The 16499-nt window shown below is 51.0% G+C and overlaps 1 protein-coding gene across 1 annotated transcript; it reads left to right on the plus strand.

Moving 5' to 3' along the window:
• The first annotated feature begins 1015 nt into the window (after positions 1 to 1015).
• Positions 1016 to 14733, plus strand: edf1 (endothelial differentiation-related factor 1). Its single transcript, XM_067969512.1, has 5 exons — positions 1016 to 1130; positions 7644 to 7695; positions 13021 to 13181; positions 13671 to 13764; positions 14299 to 14733. Exons 1-5 carry the CDS (start codon positions 1053 to 1055, stop codon positions 14358 to 14360), a joined length of 447 nt encoding a protein of 148 aa, XP_067825613.1. The 5' UTR covers positions 1016 to 1052; the 3' UTR covers positions 14361 to 14733.
• Positions 14734 to 16499: the final 1766 nt, after the last annotated feature.

Raw genomic sequence — 16499 nt, forward strand, 5'->3', positions numbered from 1 at the left:
TCACCTCTCCCTCCTCCCCCCCCCCCGGGCAGGGATACAACCCCCCCCCCCCCGGGCAGGGATACACCTCTCCCTCCTCCCCCCCCCGGGCAGGGATACACCCCCCCCCCCGGGCAGGGATACACCCCCCCCCCCCGGGCAGGGATACACCCCCCCCCGGGCAGGGATACACCCCCCCCCGGGCAGGGATACACCCCCCCCCCCCCCCCCCCGGGCAGGGATACACCCCCCCCCCCCCGGGCAGGGATACACCCCACCCCCCCCCGGGCAGGGATACACCTCTCTCTCCCCCCCCCCCCCCGGGCAGGGATACACCCCCCCCCCCCCGGGCAGGATACACCCCCCCCGGGCAGGGATACACCCCCCCCCCCCCGGGCAGGGATACACCCCCCCGGGCAGGGATACACCCCCCCGGGCAGGGATACACCCCCCCCCCCCCCCGGGCAGGGATACACCCCCCCCCCCCCCCCCCCGGGCAGGGATACACCCCCCCCCCCCCCCCCCCCGGGCAGGGATACACACCCCCGGGCAGGGATACACACCCCCCCCCCCGGGCAGGGATACACACACCCCCCCCCCCCCCCCCCGGGCAGGGATACACACACCCCCCCCCCCCCGGTCATGGATACACACACCCCCCCCCCCCGGGCAGGGATACACACACCCCCCCCCCCCGGGCAGGGATACACACACCCCCCCCCCCGGGCAGGGATACACACACACCCCCCCCCCGGGCAGGGATACACACACCCCCCCCCCCCGGGCAGGGATACACACACACCCCCCCCCCCGGGCAGGGATACACACCCCCCCCCGGGCAGGGATCCACCCCCCCGGGCAGGGATCCGCCCCTCCCCCCGGGCGGGGATCCGCCCCTTTTTCAGGCCCTGGCCCGCACGCCCCGCCCCCCGGTCCTGAGGGGCGGGGTCTCTCTCTCTCCCTCTCTCTGATTGGTCACCGAGCTTTGTTTAAATAAAGTTGCCTGTGCCCATATTTGAATAAAGTTTTGTTGAGGCGGCGGGTGTTGCGCCTGCGCGGTGAGCAGAGTGAAGATGGCGGAGAGTGACTGGGACACGGTGACGGTGCTGCGCAAGAAAGGCCCGAACGCGGCGCAGGCCAAGTCCAAGCAGGTACCGGGCGGCACTGTGCCTGAGCCGGGGGAGTCGAGCCCATGTCCCGCTCCCCGCCGAGTCGGCCTGGGCCTGGGGTGTCGGGCGGTCCCCCGTCCCCGGGGATTGGCTCTGAATTTGCTGCGGGTGGAGGTCAGCCGTCCCCGGGTCCCATCCGGTCCTCACCCGGGGGGAATCGTTAGACAGGAGACCGGGCAGCTCCCTGCTTCCCCCTCCCCTCCGCCCAGAGCACTCAGGCCAATAATTCTCCCCCCCCCCCCCCCCCAGGGCACTCAGGCCAATAATTCTCCCCCCCCCCCCCCCCAGGGCACTCAGGCCAATAATTCTCCCCCCCCCCCCCCCAGGGCACTCAGGCCAATAATTCTCTCCCCCTCCCCCCCCCCAGGGCACTCAGGCCAATAATTCTCCCCCCCCCCCCCCCCAGGGCACTCAGGCCAATAATTCTCCCCCCCCCCCCCCCCCAGGGCATTCAGGCCAGTAATTCTCCCCCCCCCCCCCCCCCTCCCCAGAGCACTCAGGCCAATAATTCCCTTCTCCCCCCCCCCCCCCTCCCCAGGGCACTCAGGCCAATAATTCTCCCCCCCCCCCCCCCCAGGGCACTCAGGCCAATAATTCTCCCCCCCCCCCCCCCAGGGCATTCAGGCCAATAATTCTCGCCCCCCCCTCCCTCCCTCCCCAGGGCACTCAGGCCAATAATTCTCCCTCCCCAGGGCACTCAGGCCAATAATTCTCCCCCCCCCCCCCCCCCCCAGGGCACTCAGGCCAATAATTCTCCCCCCCCCCCCCCCAGGGCATTCAGGCCAATAATTCTCTCACCCCCCCCCCCCTCCCCAGGGCACTCAGGCCAATAATTCTCCCCCCCCCCCCCCCCCCAGGGCACTCAGGCCAATAATTCTCCCCCCCCCCCCCCCCCAGGGCATTCAGGCCAATAATTCTCGCCCCCCCCCCCCTCCCCAGGGCACTCAGGCCAATAATTCTCGCCCCCCCCCCCCTCCCCAGGGCACTCAGGCCAATAATTCCCTTCTCCCCCCTCCCCCCCCCTCCCCAGGGCACTCAGGCCAATAATTCTCCCTCCCCAGGGCACTCAGGCCAATAATTCCCTTCTCCCCCCCCCCCCCCCCCCCTCCCCAGGGCACTCAGGCCAATAATTCTTCCCCCCCCCCCCGGGGCACTCAGGCCAATAATTCTCCCCCCCCCCTCCCCAGAGCACTCAGGCCAATAATTCTCCCCCCCCCCAGGGCACTCAGGCCAATAATTCTCCCCCGGGAACCTCAGGCCAACAATTCTCCCCCCCCCCCCCCCCCCTTTCCAAGGCACTGAAGCCAATAATTCTCTTTCTCCCCCCCCCCCCCCCCCCCCTGGGCATTGAGGCCAATAGTCCCACTTCCCCCAAGCCCAGGGCACTAAGGCCAAAAATCCCCCCCACCCCACTGAGGCAGTGGCCTCCCCTAACAGCCCAGGGGCACTGAGCCAAATGATTGCACCCATCCCCCAGCACAGAGCAGGATCGAGCTGGGGCTTTCCTGGTGCTTGTCTCAGCACCTGCTGGTGCCTGGAAAATCACCAGCTGTGGCTTGTCTTCACATTTTTCGATGAAGACACCATGTTGTGAATATAGCCGCACTCCCTGAGCTCTGGCTGTAACTCTGGTTGATAAGTGTCAGTATACAGCAACAGAAATACAGGACAATACGGAGATCTAATTCTCTCCCACACACACTGTTCACTGTCCTGTGTATTCACTCTGCAACCTCAGTGGGGTTGAAACAAAACGCTGTTTATGTATTTGATTATGAATTCCTGAACATTCATTGCAGCAGCAGACTTATCGTGGTGTACTTGGTTTTAGTTTTTATTTGTGAACTTTGTTTCATGTGAGTGATGGAAATTAAATACTTTTAACCTCAGAAACCCAGTGTTGATATCGCACACTCCCAGGACAGACCTGTCCCCACCAGTACTGTACCCCAGTGCTATACAAGGACAGACCTGTCCCCACCAGTACTGTACCGCGATGTTATACAGCAAGGGATCGATACAATGTCCTGCGACATTGTCCACATAATTTCCCCTTTTGTGACATACCAGTTCCCACACCTGTCATCCAATGGAATCTCTGAGTCAGTTGATAGCCTGTTAGGGGTAGTTTTGTGTGCTGAGCCCATGCCAGCTAGGAGCTGAATTGTGACGACCACAGGCCCCATGTCATCGAGCCTTGACAAGTATGTGACTCGGCGTATTGCAGACCTATACAGTGACAGACCTGTACCCCAGTGTTATACAGTGACAGACCTGTCCCCACCAGTCCTGTACCCCAGTGTTATACAGGGACAGACCTGTCCCCACCAGTCCTGTACCCCAGTGTTATACAGGGACAGACCTGTCCCCACCAGCACTGTACCCCAGTGTGACACCGGAACAGACCTGTCCCCACCAGCACCGTACCCCAGTGTGACACCGGGATAGACCTGTCCCCACCAGCACCGTACCCCAGTGTGACGCAGGGACAGACCTGTCCCCACCAGCACCGTACCCCAGTGTGACACAGGGACAGACCTGTCCCCACCAGCACCGTACCCCAGTGTTATACAGGGACAGACCTGTCCCCACCAGTCCTGCACCACAGTGTTATACAGGGACAGACCTGTCCCCACCAGCACTGTACCCCAGTGTGACACCGGAACAGACCTGTCCCCACCAGCACCGTACCCCAGTGTGACACCGGGATAGACCTGTCCCCACCAGCACCGTACCCCAGTGTGACGCAGGGACAGACCTGTCCCCACCAGCACCGTACCCCAGTGTGACACAGGGACAGACCTGTCCCCACCAGCACCGTACCCCAGTGTTATACAGGGACAGACCTGTACCCACCAGTCCTGCACCACAGTGTTACACAGTGACAGACCTGGGCACACCAGCACTCTACCCCAGTGTTGTGCAGGGACGGACCTGTGCCCACCATCACTGTACCCCAGTGCTATACAAGGACGGACCTGTACCCACCAGTACTGTACCGCAGTGCGAAACAATGACGGACCTGTACCCACCAGTACTGTACCCCAGTGTCATACAGTGACGGACCTGTACCCACCAGTCCTGTACCCACCAGTACTGTACCCGTGTTATACAGTGACAGACGTGTACGCACCAGTGCTGTACCCCAGTGCTATACAGGGACAGACCTGTAGCCTCCAGTGCTGCACCCCAGTGCTATACAGGGACAGACCTGCGCCCACCAGCACTGTACCCCAGTGCTATACAGGGACAGACCTGCGCCCACCAGCACTGTACCCCAGTGCTATACAGGGACAGACCTGCACCCACCAGCACTGTACCCCAGTGCTATACAGGGACAGACCTGCACCCACCAGTACTGTACCGCAGTGCGAAACAATGACAGACCTGCGCCCACCAGCACTGTACCCCAGTGCTATACAGGGACAGACCTGTGCCCACCATCACTGTACCCCAGTGCTATACAAGGACGGACCTGTACCCACCAGTACTGTACCGCAGTGCGAAACAATGACGGACCTGTACCCACCAGTACTGTACCCCAGTGTCATACAGTGACGGACCTGTACCCACCAGTCCTGTACCCATGTTATACAGTGACAGACGTGTACGCACCAGTGCTGTACCCCAGTGCTATACAGGGACAGACCTGTAGCCTCCAGTGCTGCACCCCAGTGCTATACAGGGACAGACCTGCGCCCACTAGCACTGTACCCCAGTGCTATACAGGGACAGACCTGCGCCCACCAGCACTGTACCCCAGTGCTATACAGGGACAGACCTGCGCCCACCAGCACTGTACCCCAGTGCTATACAGGGACAGACCTGCGCCCACCAGCACTGTACCCCAGTGCTATACAGGGACAGACCTGCACCCACCAGCACTGTACCCCAGTGTTATACAGGGACAGACCTGTACCCACCAGTACTGTCCTGCAGTGTTATACAGGGACAGACCTGTACCCACCTGTACTGTACTCCAGTGTTATACAGGGACAGACCTGTACCCACCACTATTGTAATCCAGTGTTATACAGTGACAGACGTGTACCCACCGGTACTGTAATCCAGTGATGTTTCGTGAGACACCTGTACCCACCAGTACTGTACCCCAGTGTTATACAGTGACAGACCTGTACCCACCAGTACTGTACCCCAGTGTTATACAGTGACAGACCTGTACCCACCGGTACTGTACCCCAGTGTTATACAGTGACAGACCTGTACCCACCGGTACTGTACCCCAGTGTTATACAGTGACAGACCTGTACCCACCGGTACTGTACCCCAGTGTTATACAGTGACAGACCTGTACCCACCAGTACTGTACCCGTGTTGTATAGTGACAGACGTGTACGCACCAGTGCTGCACCCCAGTGTTGTCCAGGGACAGACCTGTAGCCTCCAGTGCTGCACCCCACTGTTGAACCCCAGTGTCATACACTGACACACCTGTAGCTATCGGGACTCTAGGCTGTATTGGCTCAGAACACACATTAATTTCATAGCCATTTGCACCTTTCAGATAAAGACATATCCCAAGTTGCTTTACAAATGTATACGAGAAAAACAGGTGCAGAGCTACGAAGGCAGCGATTGTGGGGGACGGGGGTGGTAATCTGGGTATGGAGGGCCAACTGTATAACTATATAATTATATCCTATAAAAAGAGAGGCGTAGGTAGCATCCATTAGGATTCCCATGGCATCAAGTTTTATCTGGAGGGAGGGAGTGAGTGGAGTGGAGTTAATGGAAAAGTTGCTTCATGTGAGAATAAGTTCATCTGGCGTGGGAGGGGGGAGGAGGAGGAAGAGAAAACGGTGGGGGCCCGGGAGCGGACCTGGTGAGGACAGGGGGCTCGATGTGCTACGAGAGGATGTTATACTGGGACAGGACCTTAGTGAGGCTGTCATTGGAAGATTGTATACAGTTTGGGTGCCACATTATAGGAAGGGTATAAAATCAATCGAGCAGGTGCAGTGCAGATTCTCACTGGGATGTTACCAGCGATGAGAGGTGAGAAGTTAGTGCTTCTTTCACTAAATCAACAGCTTGCATTTATACAGCACCGTTTAACATTGTAAAATATCCCAAGGCACTTTGCAGGAGCGATTATCAAACAAAATTTGACACCGAGCCACTTGAGATATTAGGACAGGTGACCAAAAGCTTGCTTGAAGTGGTATGTTTTTAAGGAGCTTCTTAAAAGAGGTGGAGAGGTTTAGGGAGGGAATTCCAGACCTTTTGGGGCCTAGACAGCTGAAGGTACGGCCACCAATGGTGGGGCAAAGGAAATCGGGAAAGTGCAAGAGGCCAGATTAAAATCGAGGTGTTGCTGGACCGGGAGCCAGTGTAGGTCAGAGGGTGATGGGTGAACGGGACTTGGTGCGAGTTAGGATACGAGCAGCAGAGTTTTGGATGAGCTCAAGTTTATCGAGGGTGCAAGGTGGAATAGTCAAGTTTTAAGGTAACGAAGGCACGGACGAGGGTTTCCGCAGCAGATGGGCTGAGGCAGGGGCGGAGACGGGCGATGTTACGGGGGTGGAAGTAGGCGGCCTTGGTGATGGAGAGGATATGTCAGAAGCTCAGCTCAGGAACGAGTGGGATGCCTTAGTTGCGAACGGTCTGGTTCAGCTTCAGACAGCGGCCAGTGAGAGGGATGGAGTCGGTGGTCTAGGGAACGGGGTTTGTGGCAGGGACCGAAGACAATGGCATCAGTCTTCCCAATATTTAATTGGATGGGCAGAAATTGCTCCAATACTGGATGCCAGACAGGCAGCATGACAAATCAAAGGCAGTGGAGGGGGCGATTAGAGGTGGTGTCCTCAGCATACACGTGGAAACAGAGAAGAATGAGGGAGCACTTTATAGAAGGTCACCAAGAATCTGAAGGGTGATGGGGGAAGTAATGATGGATTGTTTCAGTGGTCAGTGAGACACTAGCGAGATAATCACAGAAAGAATTAAAAGAGAAGTTCGAAAAATATATTTAAACAAAGGGTGGGGTTAAAATGTGTTATTCTCTGCCACAAACTGTTGAAGCCAAGTCCATAATTCTCCAAAAAGGAGTTACATGGCTGAAAAGGGGGAATATTAAAAGGTATAGGGGATTGGATAAATACTTGAAGGGGAAAAATTGGTAGGGGATTGGGACTAATTGGAGAGCTCTTTCAAATAGCAGGCACGATGGACCGAATGGCCTCCTCTGTGATGTACGATTGAGTGGGATTAGACTGGGTGGGATATTAAAGGGTATGAGGAGTGGGATTATGCATGGTTGCTTTTGGGGATAAGCACTATCAGTGACCTGATGGGCTGAGTGGCCTGTTGCTGTGATTCAATGATTCTATGACACCTTGAGCCTTTAATGTTATTCTGCAGGTGGAGTGTGTTGATCTAAACAATGGTTGGTGAAAGGAATGTGTTTTTTTGTGTCGCAGGGTTCCTTCCAGGAGTGAATGTCAAACTTGACCTTCTCTCCCTGTTCTTTCCTAGGCGATCACGTCAGCCCAGCGCAGAGGCGATGATGTGGAGACTACAAAGAAATGCAAGTACCTTTTTTATTAGCTGCAACTCACTCTCCTGCAAGAAAGCTGGCAACACTGTTGAGATCCTTTTCCCACAAGGTTTCAGCCCCCTCCTTGTCTGTAAGGCACTTCCTACCCCATCAAGGCAACAGGCTCTTCAATCACGGCACAAAATCTAGACTGATACTCCAGTGCAGTGGGAGAAGCTGCCTTTTGGATACGATGTTAAACTGAAGCCCCTGTCTGCCCCCTCGGGTGGATGTGAAAGATCCCATGGTGCTATTCGAAGAAGAGCAGGGGAGTTCTCCCCAGTGTCCTGGCCAATATTTATCCCTTAATCAACACCTAAAAACCGATTTATCTGGTCTTTATCACATTGCTGTTTGTGGGAGCTTGCTGTGCAAATTGGCTGCCGAGTTTCCTACATTACAACAGTGACTACACTTCAAAAAAGCTCTTCATTGGCTGTAAAGCACTTTGGGACGTCCTTACGTCGTGACAGGCGCTATATAAATGCAAGTTCGTTCTTTCATGGGGGCCATCGCAGCCGAGTCATATCTCCCCTCGCCCTGTGCACTTCCTTTGAACGCTCTGCTTTCCTTGCAGAAATGCTGTTCGAAAAGGACGGCCCCCCCCAATATACTGGGTGTAAAGCAGCACCCGGGGTAGTACTGAGCCAACAGAGCAGAAAGCACACTGCTATAAATGCTACTGATTGGAAATAAAAACCAAGCTGCTGAATTCTACAGCAGGTCCACCCGAGTCTGAAGGGAGGAAATGAAAACAGCTAATATTTTGGACAGTGGCCTTCCAGTTGCTGCTCTGACTGGGTTTGACCCCTGGCCTGTGCTATGTTGGTTAATCTCCCATGGCACCCTAACCTGAGAATGAAGGAAGTATTACCGAGAACCCCCCAACCCCCCCCCCCCCCCCTCCCCATCCCTTGATCATCATTCAGTGCCTTGCAGGAGAGTGCAAAAGTGTATGGACATGGGGCAAGGACATGATCAGGCAAGGACATGATCAGGCACAGCTGTGATGCTCCCCAAGTGTGAATAGCCATACTGTAAAAGACATAGAATAATAATCATGGGAGATTTCAACTACCCCCAAACAAACTGGCGAGAGGTGGGAAAAGGGAATGGAGTTTTTACAGTGTGACTCCTTTCTCACCCAGTATATGAGAAGCCCAATGAGAGGAATCACTGCTGGACCTAGTAATGGGAAATGAAGCAGAACAGATAAGAGAAGTAAACGTAGGGGAGCATCTAGGCAATAGCGATCACATCATAAGGTTTAAGATAATGACTGACAGAGACATAAATAAGACAAAGACCAAAGTAATAGATTGGAAAAAAGCTAATTATGAGTGGATGCGAATGTAGGGAAGGTAAACTGGGGAGAAAATATTTACAAACTGAACAGCAGTGGGAATTTTTTTTAAAAGATGATCAATAGAGTTCAGGAGAAATACACTCTGCTTTTTAAAAAAAACCAAGAACAAACTAGCCAGTAATGACACACCATGGATGAATAAAGATAAGGGCACAATTGAAACAAAAGAAAAAGGCATTCACTAAGTACAGAGACAATAAAGGAGAGGATGACAAAAGGGAATGTGAAGAGGTTAGGAAAGAAGTCAAAAAACAATTAGGAAGGGAACGAGGAACTATGAAATTAAATTATCAAGGAATCTAAAAAGAAATATTTTACAAACATATAGATAACAAAAGAAAAATCAGGATAGGGATACACACGATAAACTCACAGGTAATGACAGCGAAATGGCAGAAATGTTGAATAATTACTTAGTCTCCCCGGTAAATACTGAGGCAAACGTGGTGGGTATGACATTAGAGGAAGAGATCAAAAAAGATATAAAGATATTTAAGACAGAAAGGGGGAGATCATTGATAAAACCCCTGGTCTAGGAACAGGAGTAGGCCATTCAGCCCCTTGTGCCTGCTCTGCCATTTGGTAAGATGATGGCTGATCTGTGATCTAACTCCATATACCCGCCTTTGGCCCATATCCCTTAATACCTTTGGTTGCCAAAAAGCTATCTATCTCAGATTTAAATTTAGCAATTGAGCTAGTATCAATTGCCGTTTGCGGAAGAGAGTTCCAAACTTCTACCACCCTTTGTGTGTAGAAATGTTTTCTAATCTCGCTCCTGAAAGGTCTGGCTCTAATTTTTAGACTGTGCCCCCTACTCCTAGAATCCCCAACCTGTGGAAATAGTTTCTCTCTATCCACCCTATCTGTTCCCCTTAATATCTTATAAACTTCGATCAGATCACCCCTTAACCTTCGAAACTCTAGAGAATACAACCCCAATTTGTGTAATCTCTCCTCGTAACTTAACCCTTGAAGTCCAGGTATCGTTCTAGTAAACCTACGCTGCACTCCCTCCAAGGCCAATATGTCCTTCCGAAGGTGCGGTGCCCAGAACTGCTCACAGTACTCCAGGTGCGGTCTAACCAGGGTTTTGTATAGCTGCAGCATAACTTCTGCCCCCTTGTACTCCAGTCCTCTAGGTATAAAGGCCAGACTTCCATTAGCCTTCTTGATTATTTTCTGCACCTGTTCATGACACTTCAGTGACCTATGTACCTGACCCCCCCAAGTCCCTTTGGACATCCACTGTTTTTAACTTTTTACCATTTAGAAAGTACCCTGTTCTATCCTTTTTTGATCCAAAGTGGATGACCTCACATTTGTCTACATTGAATTCCATTTGCCACAGTTTTGCCCATTCACCTAATCTATCAATATCGCTTTGTAATTTTATGTTTTCATCTACACTGCTTACAATGCCACCAATCTTTGTGACATCGGCAAACTTAGATATGAGACTTTCTATGCCTTCATCTGAGTCGTTAATAAATATTGTGAATAATTGAGGCCCCAAGACAGATTCCTGCGGGATTCCACTAGTCACATCCTGCCAATGTGAGTACCTACCCATTATCCCTATTCTGTCACCTTTCACTCAGCCAACTTCCTAACCAAGTCCGTACTTTTCCCTCGATTCCATGGGCTTCTATCTTCGCTAACAGTCTCTTATGTGGGACCTTATCAAATGCCTTCTGGAAGTCCATATAAATAACATCCATTGACATTCCCCTGTCCACTACTTTAGTCACCTCTTCAAAAAAAATTCATTCAGGTTTGTCAGGCACGACCTACCTTTCACAAATCCATGCTGGCTCTCTCTGATTAACTGAAAATTCTTGAGGTGTTCAGTCACCCTATCCTTAATTATAGACTCCAGCATTTTCCCCACAACAGATGTTAGGCTAACTGGTCTATAATTCCCCGGTTTCCCTCTCTCTCCTTTCTTAAAAAGCGGAGTGACATGTGCAATTTTCCAATCTAGAGGGACAGTTCCTGAATCTAGAGAACTTTGAAAGATTATAGTTAGGGCATCCGCAATGTGCTCACCTACTTCCTTTAAAACCCTGGGATGGAAACCATCTGGTCCTCGGGATTTGTCACTCTTTAGTGCTATTATTTTCTTCATTACTGTTGCTTTACTTATATTAATTTCATCGAGTCCCTGTCCCTGATTCAATATTAGTTTTCTTGGGATTTCCAGCATGCTATCCTCTTCGACTAAATACTGACGCAAAGTAATTGTTCAACATGTCCGCCATTTCCCCATTGTCAATGACAGTATCCCCACTTTCAGTTTTTAAGGGGCCAACACTGCTCCTGACCACCCTCTTTTTCCTAATATAACTATAAAAGTTCTTCGTATTGGTTTTGATATCTCTTGCGAGTTTCTTTTCATAATCTCTTTTTGTAGCTCTTACTATCTGTTTTGTGACCCTTTGTTGATCTTTGTATCTTTCCCATTCGCCAGGACCTGTGCCATTTTTTGCCTTTTTGTATGACCTTATGTCTTATATTGTCCCTTACCTCTTTAGTTGTCCATGGCTGTTTTTTTTGGCAGGTAGAGTTCTTGCCCCTCAGGGGTATAAACCGATTCTGTATCACGTTAAATGTTTCTTTAAACATTTCCCACTGATCATCAGTCGTTTTACCCATTAACAGATTTGCCCAGTTTACTGTGGACAGTCTCTGTCTCATCCCATTGAAGTCGGCCTTGCCCAAGTCTAGAATCTTAGCAGCTGACTCACTTTTTTCCCTTTCAAACACTACCTTGCACTCGATCATGTTATGATCATTATTGGATAGATGTTCGCGCACAGTTAAGCCGTTAACTAAATCTGGTTCATTACTCATTACTAAATCTAGTATGGCTTGCCCCCTTGTTGCCTCGAGGACATACTGCTGTAGAAAACTATCTCGGACACACTCAAGAAATTCACTATCTTTCTGACTGTTGCTAGTCTGCTTTTCCCAATCTATGTGAAGGTTAAAGTCCCCCATTAAGACCACTATGCCTTTGTTGCACGCTTGTCTAATCTCTGCATTTATACAATCTAGCACTTCAGAGCTGCTGCCAGGGGTCCTATATACAACTCCCACTATAGTCTTAGATCCTTTCCTATTTCTCAATTCAACCCATAAGGTCTCTGTTGGCTGCTTACCTCTCGTTATATCCTCCTTTATCATTGAAGTGGATGCATCTACGAATATTAAGTGGTTAGGGAAGAGAGAGCAGAGGCACTATTACATATATATAAAAACGCATTGGAAAAGGGACTGGCGGACAGCTAATGTTATTCCAATATTTAAAAAGGGAGATAAAACAAGTCCAGGAAACTATAGACCAGTTAGCTTAATGTCAGTGGTAGAAAAAATAATGGAATCTTTACTCAAAGATATAATAGAAAAATACTGAAAATATAATCAAGAATAGTCAGTACGGATTTCAGAAGGGAAAGTCATGATTGACCAACCTTACTGAACTGTTTGTAGGAGAATATGTGGATGTAATAGACCTGGACTTTCAAAAGGGAGTGTTTGATGGGACAGTGTAGAGGGAGCTTTACTCTGTATCTAACCCGTACTGTACCTGCCCTGGGAGTGTTTGATGGGACAGTGTAGAGGGAGCTTTACTCTGTATCTAACCCATGCTGTACCTGCCCTGGGAGTGTTTGATGGGACAGTGTAGAGGGAGCTTTACTCTGTATCTAACCCATGCTGTACCTGCCCTGGGAGTGTTTGATGGGACAGTGTAGAGGGAGCTTTACTCTGTATCTAACCTGTGCTGTACCTGCCCTGGGAGTGTTGGGTGCTGATCTTTTCCAGTACCTGGACACTCGGGCCTTTCCAGCATGAACATTGCGTGGGAACTCCCTTTTCAGAATTGAACAAATGCTGCGAGGGGGGGTTGACGCTGAGGGGAGGGGCTGACTCTTTTGTTTTGTGCTCAGGGTCTGCAGGACAAAACAAGCAACACACGATTACTAAGAACACTGCGAAACTGGACCGGGAAACTGAGGAACTGCACCATGAGCGAGTGTCGCTCACTGTCGGCAAACTGATCCAGCAGGGCCGGCAGAATATGGGAATGAATCAAAAGGACCTGGCGACAGTGAGTGTACACCGGCCGGGGGGACGGGGCGGGGGGGCGAGGGGGGGGGACGGCGCAGGGGTGTGGCGGGACTCCGAGGGCGGGGCGGGGGCAGAGGCGGGGCGGGCGGGGGGAGTGTGGGTGGGTCGGGTGGGACGCGGGCGGTGGGGGAGTGGACGAGGAGGTCGGAGTGCAGCCCGTTTTCGGGGGAGGTGGTCGGTTTGGTGGGAGGGGGTGCTGTTCTGTTGAACAACCTTGTTGATACCCTGTCTGGGTTCAGAACTGGTGAGGGGCCAGAAGGTGCCCAGTGCTCGTTGAACTCCACCTCCCACCACGATGCAGCACCTTCAGGACTGGGAGACTGGAAGTATTTCGAGCAGTTTCTCTGATATGTCCTGGCACTGGGATGTAGTTTTAATTTATTTTTCATGGGTATGAAGTGCTGCTTTAGCACCCAAGAAAGAAGAGCTCTTCCCAGTCTTACCCATTGCTGCTTTGTTTTCTCTTCAGAGAATCAGTGAGAAGCCTCAGGTCATTGCTGACTACGAGTGTGGAAAAGCCATTCCCAACAACCAGGTCCTTGGCAAGGTTGAGCGAGTACTCGGTGAGTCGACAGGCGCCTCATTACCATCGCGCTCAGAGCTGCCCCATGGCCATGGCGGTATGTTGCAGATCCACACACACCAGGAAGGTCCCCATCAGTTAGCTGATCTCCAGGGGGGCTGCTTTAATCTGCTACAGAGGGGGGGTTGGTGCTCCTGGTCACTGCGGGATGATCCCTGCTGAAAGTGTGAATGTGTGGGCTTCGCTCGAAGACAGGATCGGGAGTCTCGTCTCCGTATGTTTGGCCTGTCCTGTTGTCCATCCATTGCTGGGTGATCAATTGACCTTCTGGTGTTAACAGTTTTCCTATTCTGCTCCTGATTCTGATCTTCCCTCCAAAACCTCAACTGTGGTCTCCTTCCAATCACCTGAAGGTGCCCACCCACCCGCCCGCCTGCCATTTAAATATATACCCGCACACCCACCCTCCATTAAACGCGCACCCTCCATTATACCAAGTGTAACCAGCAAGTTTGAGTGTCTAAGATGGAATTAGTTGGTTTTAACCAAACTTGCTTTTTTTTCTTTTTCAAAGGCCTCAAGCTACGTGGGAGGGATATTGGACAACCTCTGGAGAAGGGACCAAAGAAAAAATGAGAACAAAGCCTCGAAATCAGTTCTCCCTTTGAACTGGTCTCCCCTGGCTTTTTCACAAGTCAGAATGACATATTGCCAAGCTGAATACAGGAGGGACTTGGACTTACCACAGCTGAGGAACTCGATCGATTTTCTGCCGGCATTCTACTTCACCCAAAGAAAAGCTTAGTTTCTGAATTTCTATCTGATTCCCAGGCATGGTTTGAATGCGATTAATCTCTAACCAGGGACAAAAGTGTGGAAACTTTATTTGTGTTAAATGCCCATTCCACATCTGCACCCCCTCTCTGGGTGCATATATTATTTCCTCTCGCTTTCTCTCTTCTCTCCCTCCTCCCTAAGTTCTTGTAGAAATAAAGTTTAAGCCTTTGGACTCTGTGTCTGATGGTTTTGTGTACGTTCATGACGAGGATATGACTGCGGCATTGACGTCCATGTAGTGTTTTAAACTTTCACCTTCACCCTCACCCTCACCCGGAGTATCTGGACCAGGTCCATCCAGGACTCTGGGCTTCCCAGTGGACATGAGCCTCTCGGATGAAATTGGGTGCCTGCCCACCTGGATACGATTGCCTTGCCTTGTGAGTAGGCTCTGGAACATCACACAAGGCCAATTCTCTGCATTGAGGTGAGCGACTTGCTTTTCCATGGAGGAAAGGCTCACATTTCCCAGTAACTGATCCGGTGGGAGAAGAGAGCTTTTTGTTGAATCCAGGGTTGCTGGAGTATGTTCAGGATTGGACTAAGGGCAGTCTCCTATCTCTCACTACACTGGACCTTCCAGCGTAACATCAGGCAATCCTGAATGCAGTGAGGGGATATGGAGGGAGGGTGGGGGTGGGTGTGATACTGGAGGATATACGGTACTGGATACCAACAGCTTCAGGCAAGGACAGTGACTTGAGGAAGTGATTAGCTGGAGGAAGAAGGTGGTGAGGAAAGGCAAGTGGTAGTTACAGGGGTTGCTATTGGAGAGATCGATCGCCTTTTCTGCAGCTGTAACCAGGGGCCTTGAATGGTTAGTGATGTTGGTTGAGGAATAAATATTGGCCAGGACACTGGGGAGAACTACACTGCTCTTCGAATAGTGTCCGTGGGATCTTTTACATCCACCTGAAAGGGCAGACGGGGCCTCTGTTTAACATCTCATCCGAAAGACGGCACCTCCGACAGTGCAGCACTCCCTCAGTATTGCATTGGGAGGGAGAGTCTAGATTTTCTGCTCAGGAGTGAGGCTTGAACCTACAACCTTCTGAATCAGAGGTGAGAGAGCTACCCACTGAGTCACAGCTGACTGAAAGGGTGAATAGAGCAGTGAGAGGCTTTAGATTAATGAGGCAGCGGGAAATCTTAATACCACATGGAGGGTTAACAATAAGTGAAAGAGCATTGCAGTCATAAATAGAAACTCGAGGTGTGTAGAGAGATATAACTTAGGGCAAATAAGACAACGGAAAGAGAAGGATAGACAGGATGGAGTACTAAGGAGTATAAATGTATTGGGATTAGTGTTTGTACACAAACATGCCAATCAGCAGAAATAGGGAACTAGGTACACTGATTAGAATGGAGCTTTATGATGGTGTAGCCTTGACGGAAGATTTGGTAGTAATTATTGCTGGCCATAAAAGTTTCGAGAGAGAGAGCGAAAAGGAGGTGACATATGAATACAGCCATAGAAGGAAAAGGTTTTATAGATGTTGTCGCTCACGTGGAGGCTGGTTGAGTGAAGGAATGACAAGGGCTCTGTTAACATTAGGAGTACATTATAGAATACCAAATATGTGCATTTTACCAGAAAACTGATCCTCAAAATAAATGATTGTTTTGGTATAGATGTCTTTTTCTAAATTTACAATATTTAATAAATCCTGCATCTTGATTCAAAGAAACCCTCTCACAATCAAAGGACCGTCCTCTATCTGATATGTGAAGAGAGTGAGTGTTTATCTTAGAGAGAAATTGTTTTCACATACACTGAAAGATGGTCTAAACATCTCATCTGTATCAAAAAAGGGAGAGCACGGGATGGTTTTCAGGAACACAGTGTGTCCAAACAAGGCTATCTTTCTGACATTAATACTGGCCAGCTTCTCTCGCTCTCACTTGCTCGCTCTTGCTTGTACTGACAAAATATTT

The sequence above is a fragment of the Heptranchias perlo genome, chromosome 31 (genome assembly GCF_035084215.1).
Source record: "Heptranchias perlo isolate sHepPer1 chromosome 31, sHepPer1.hap1, whole genome shotgun sequence".
NCBI lineage: Eukaryota > Metazoa > Chordata > Chondrichthyes > Hexanchiformes > Hexanchidae > Heptranchias > Heptranchias perlo.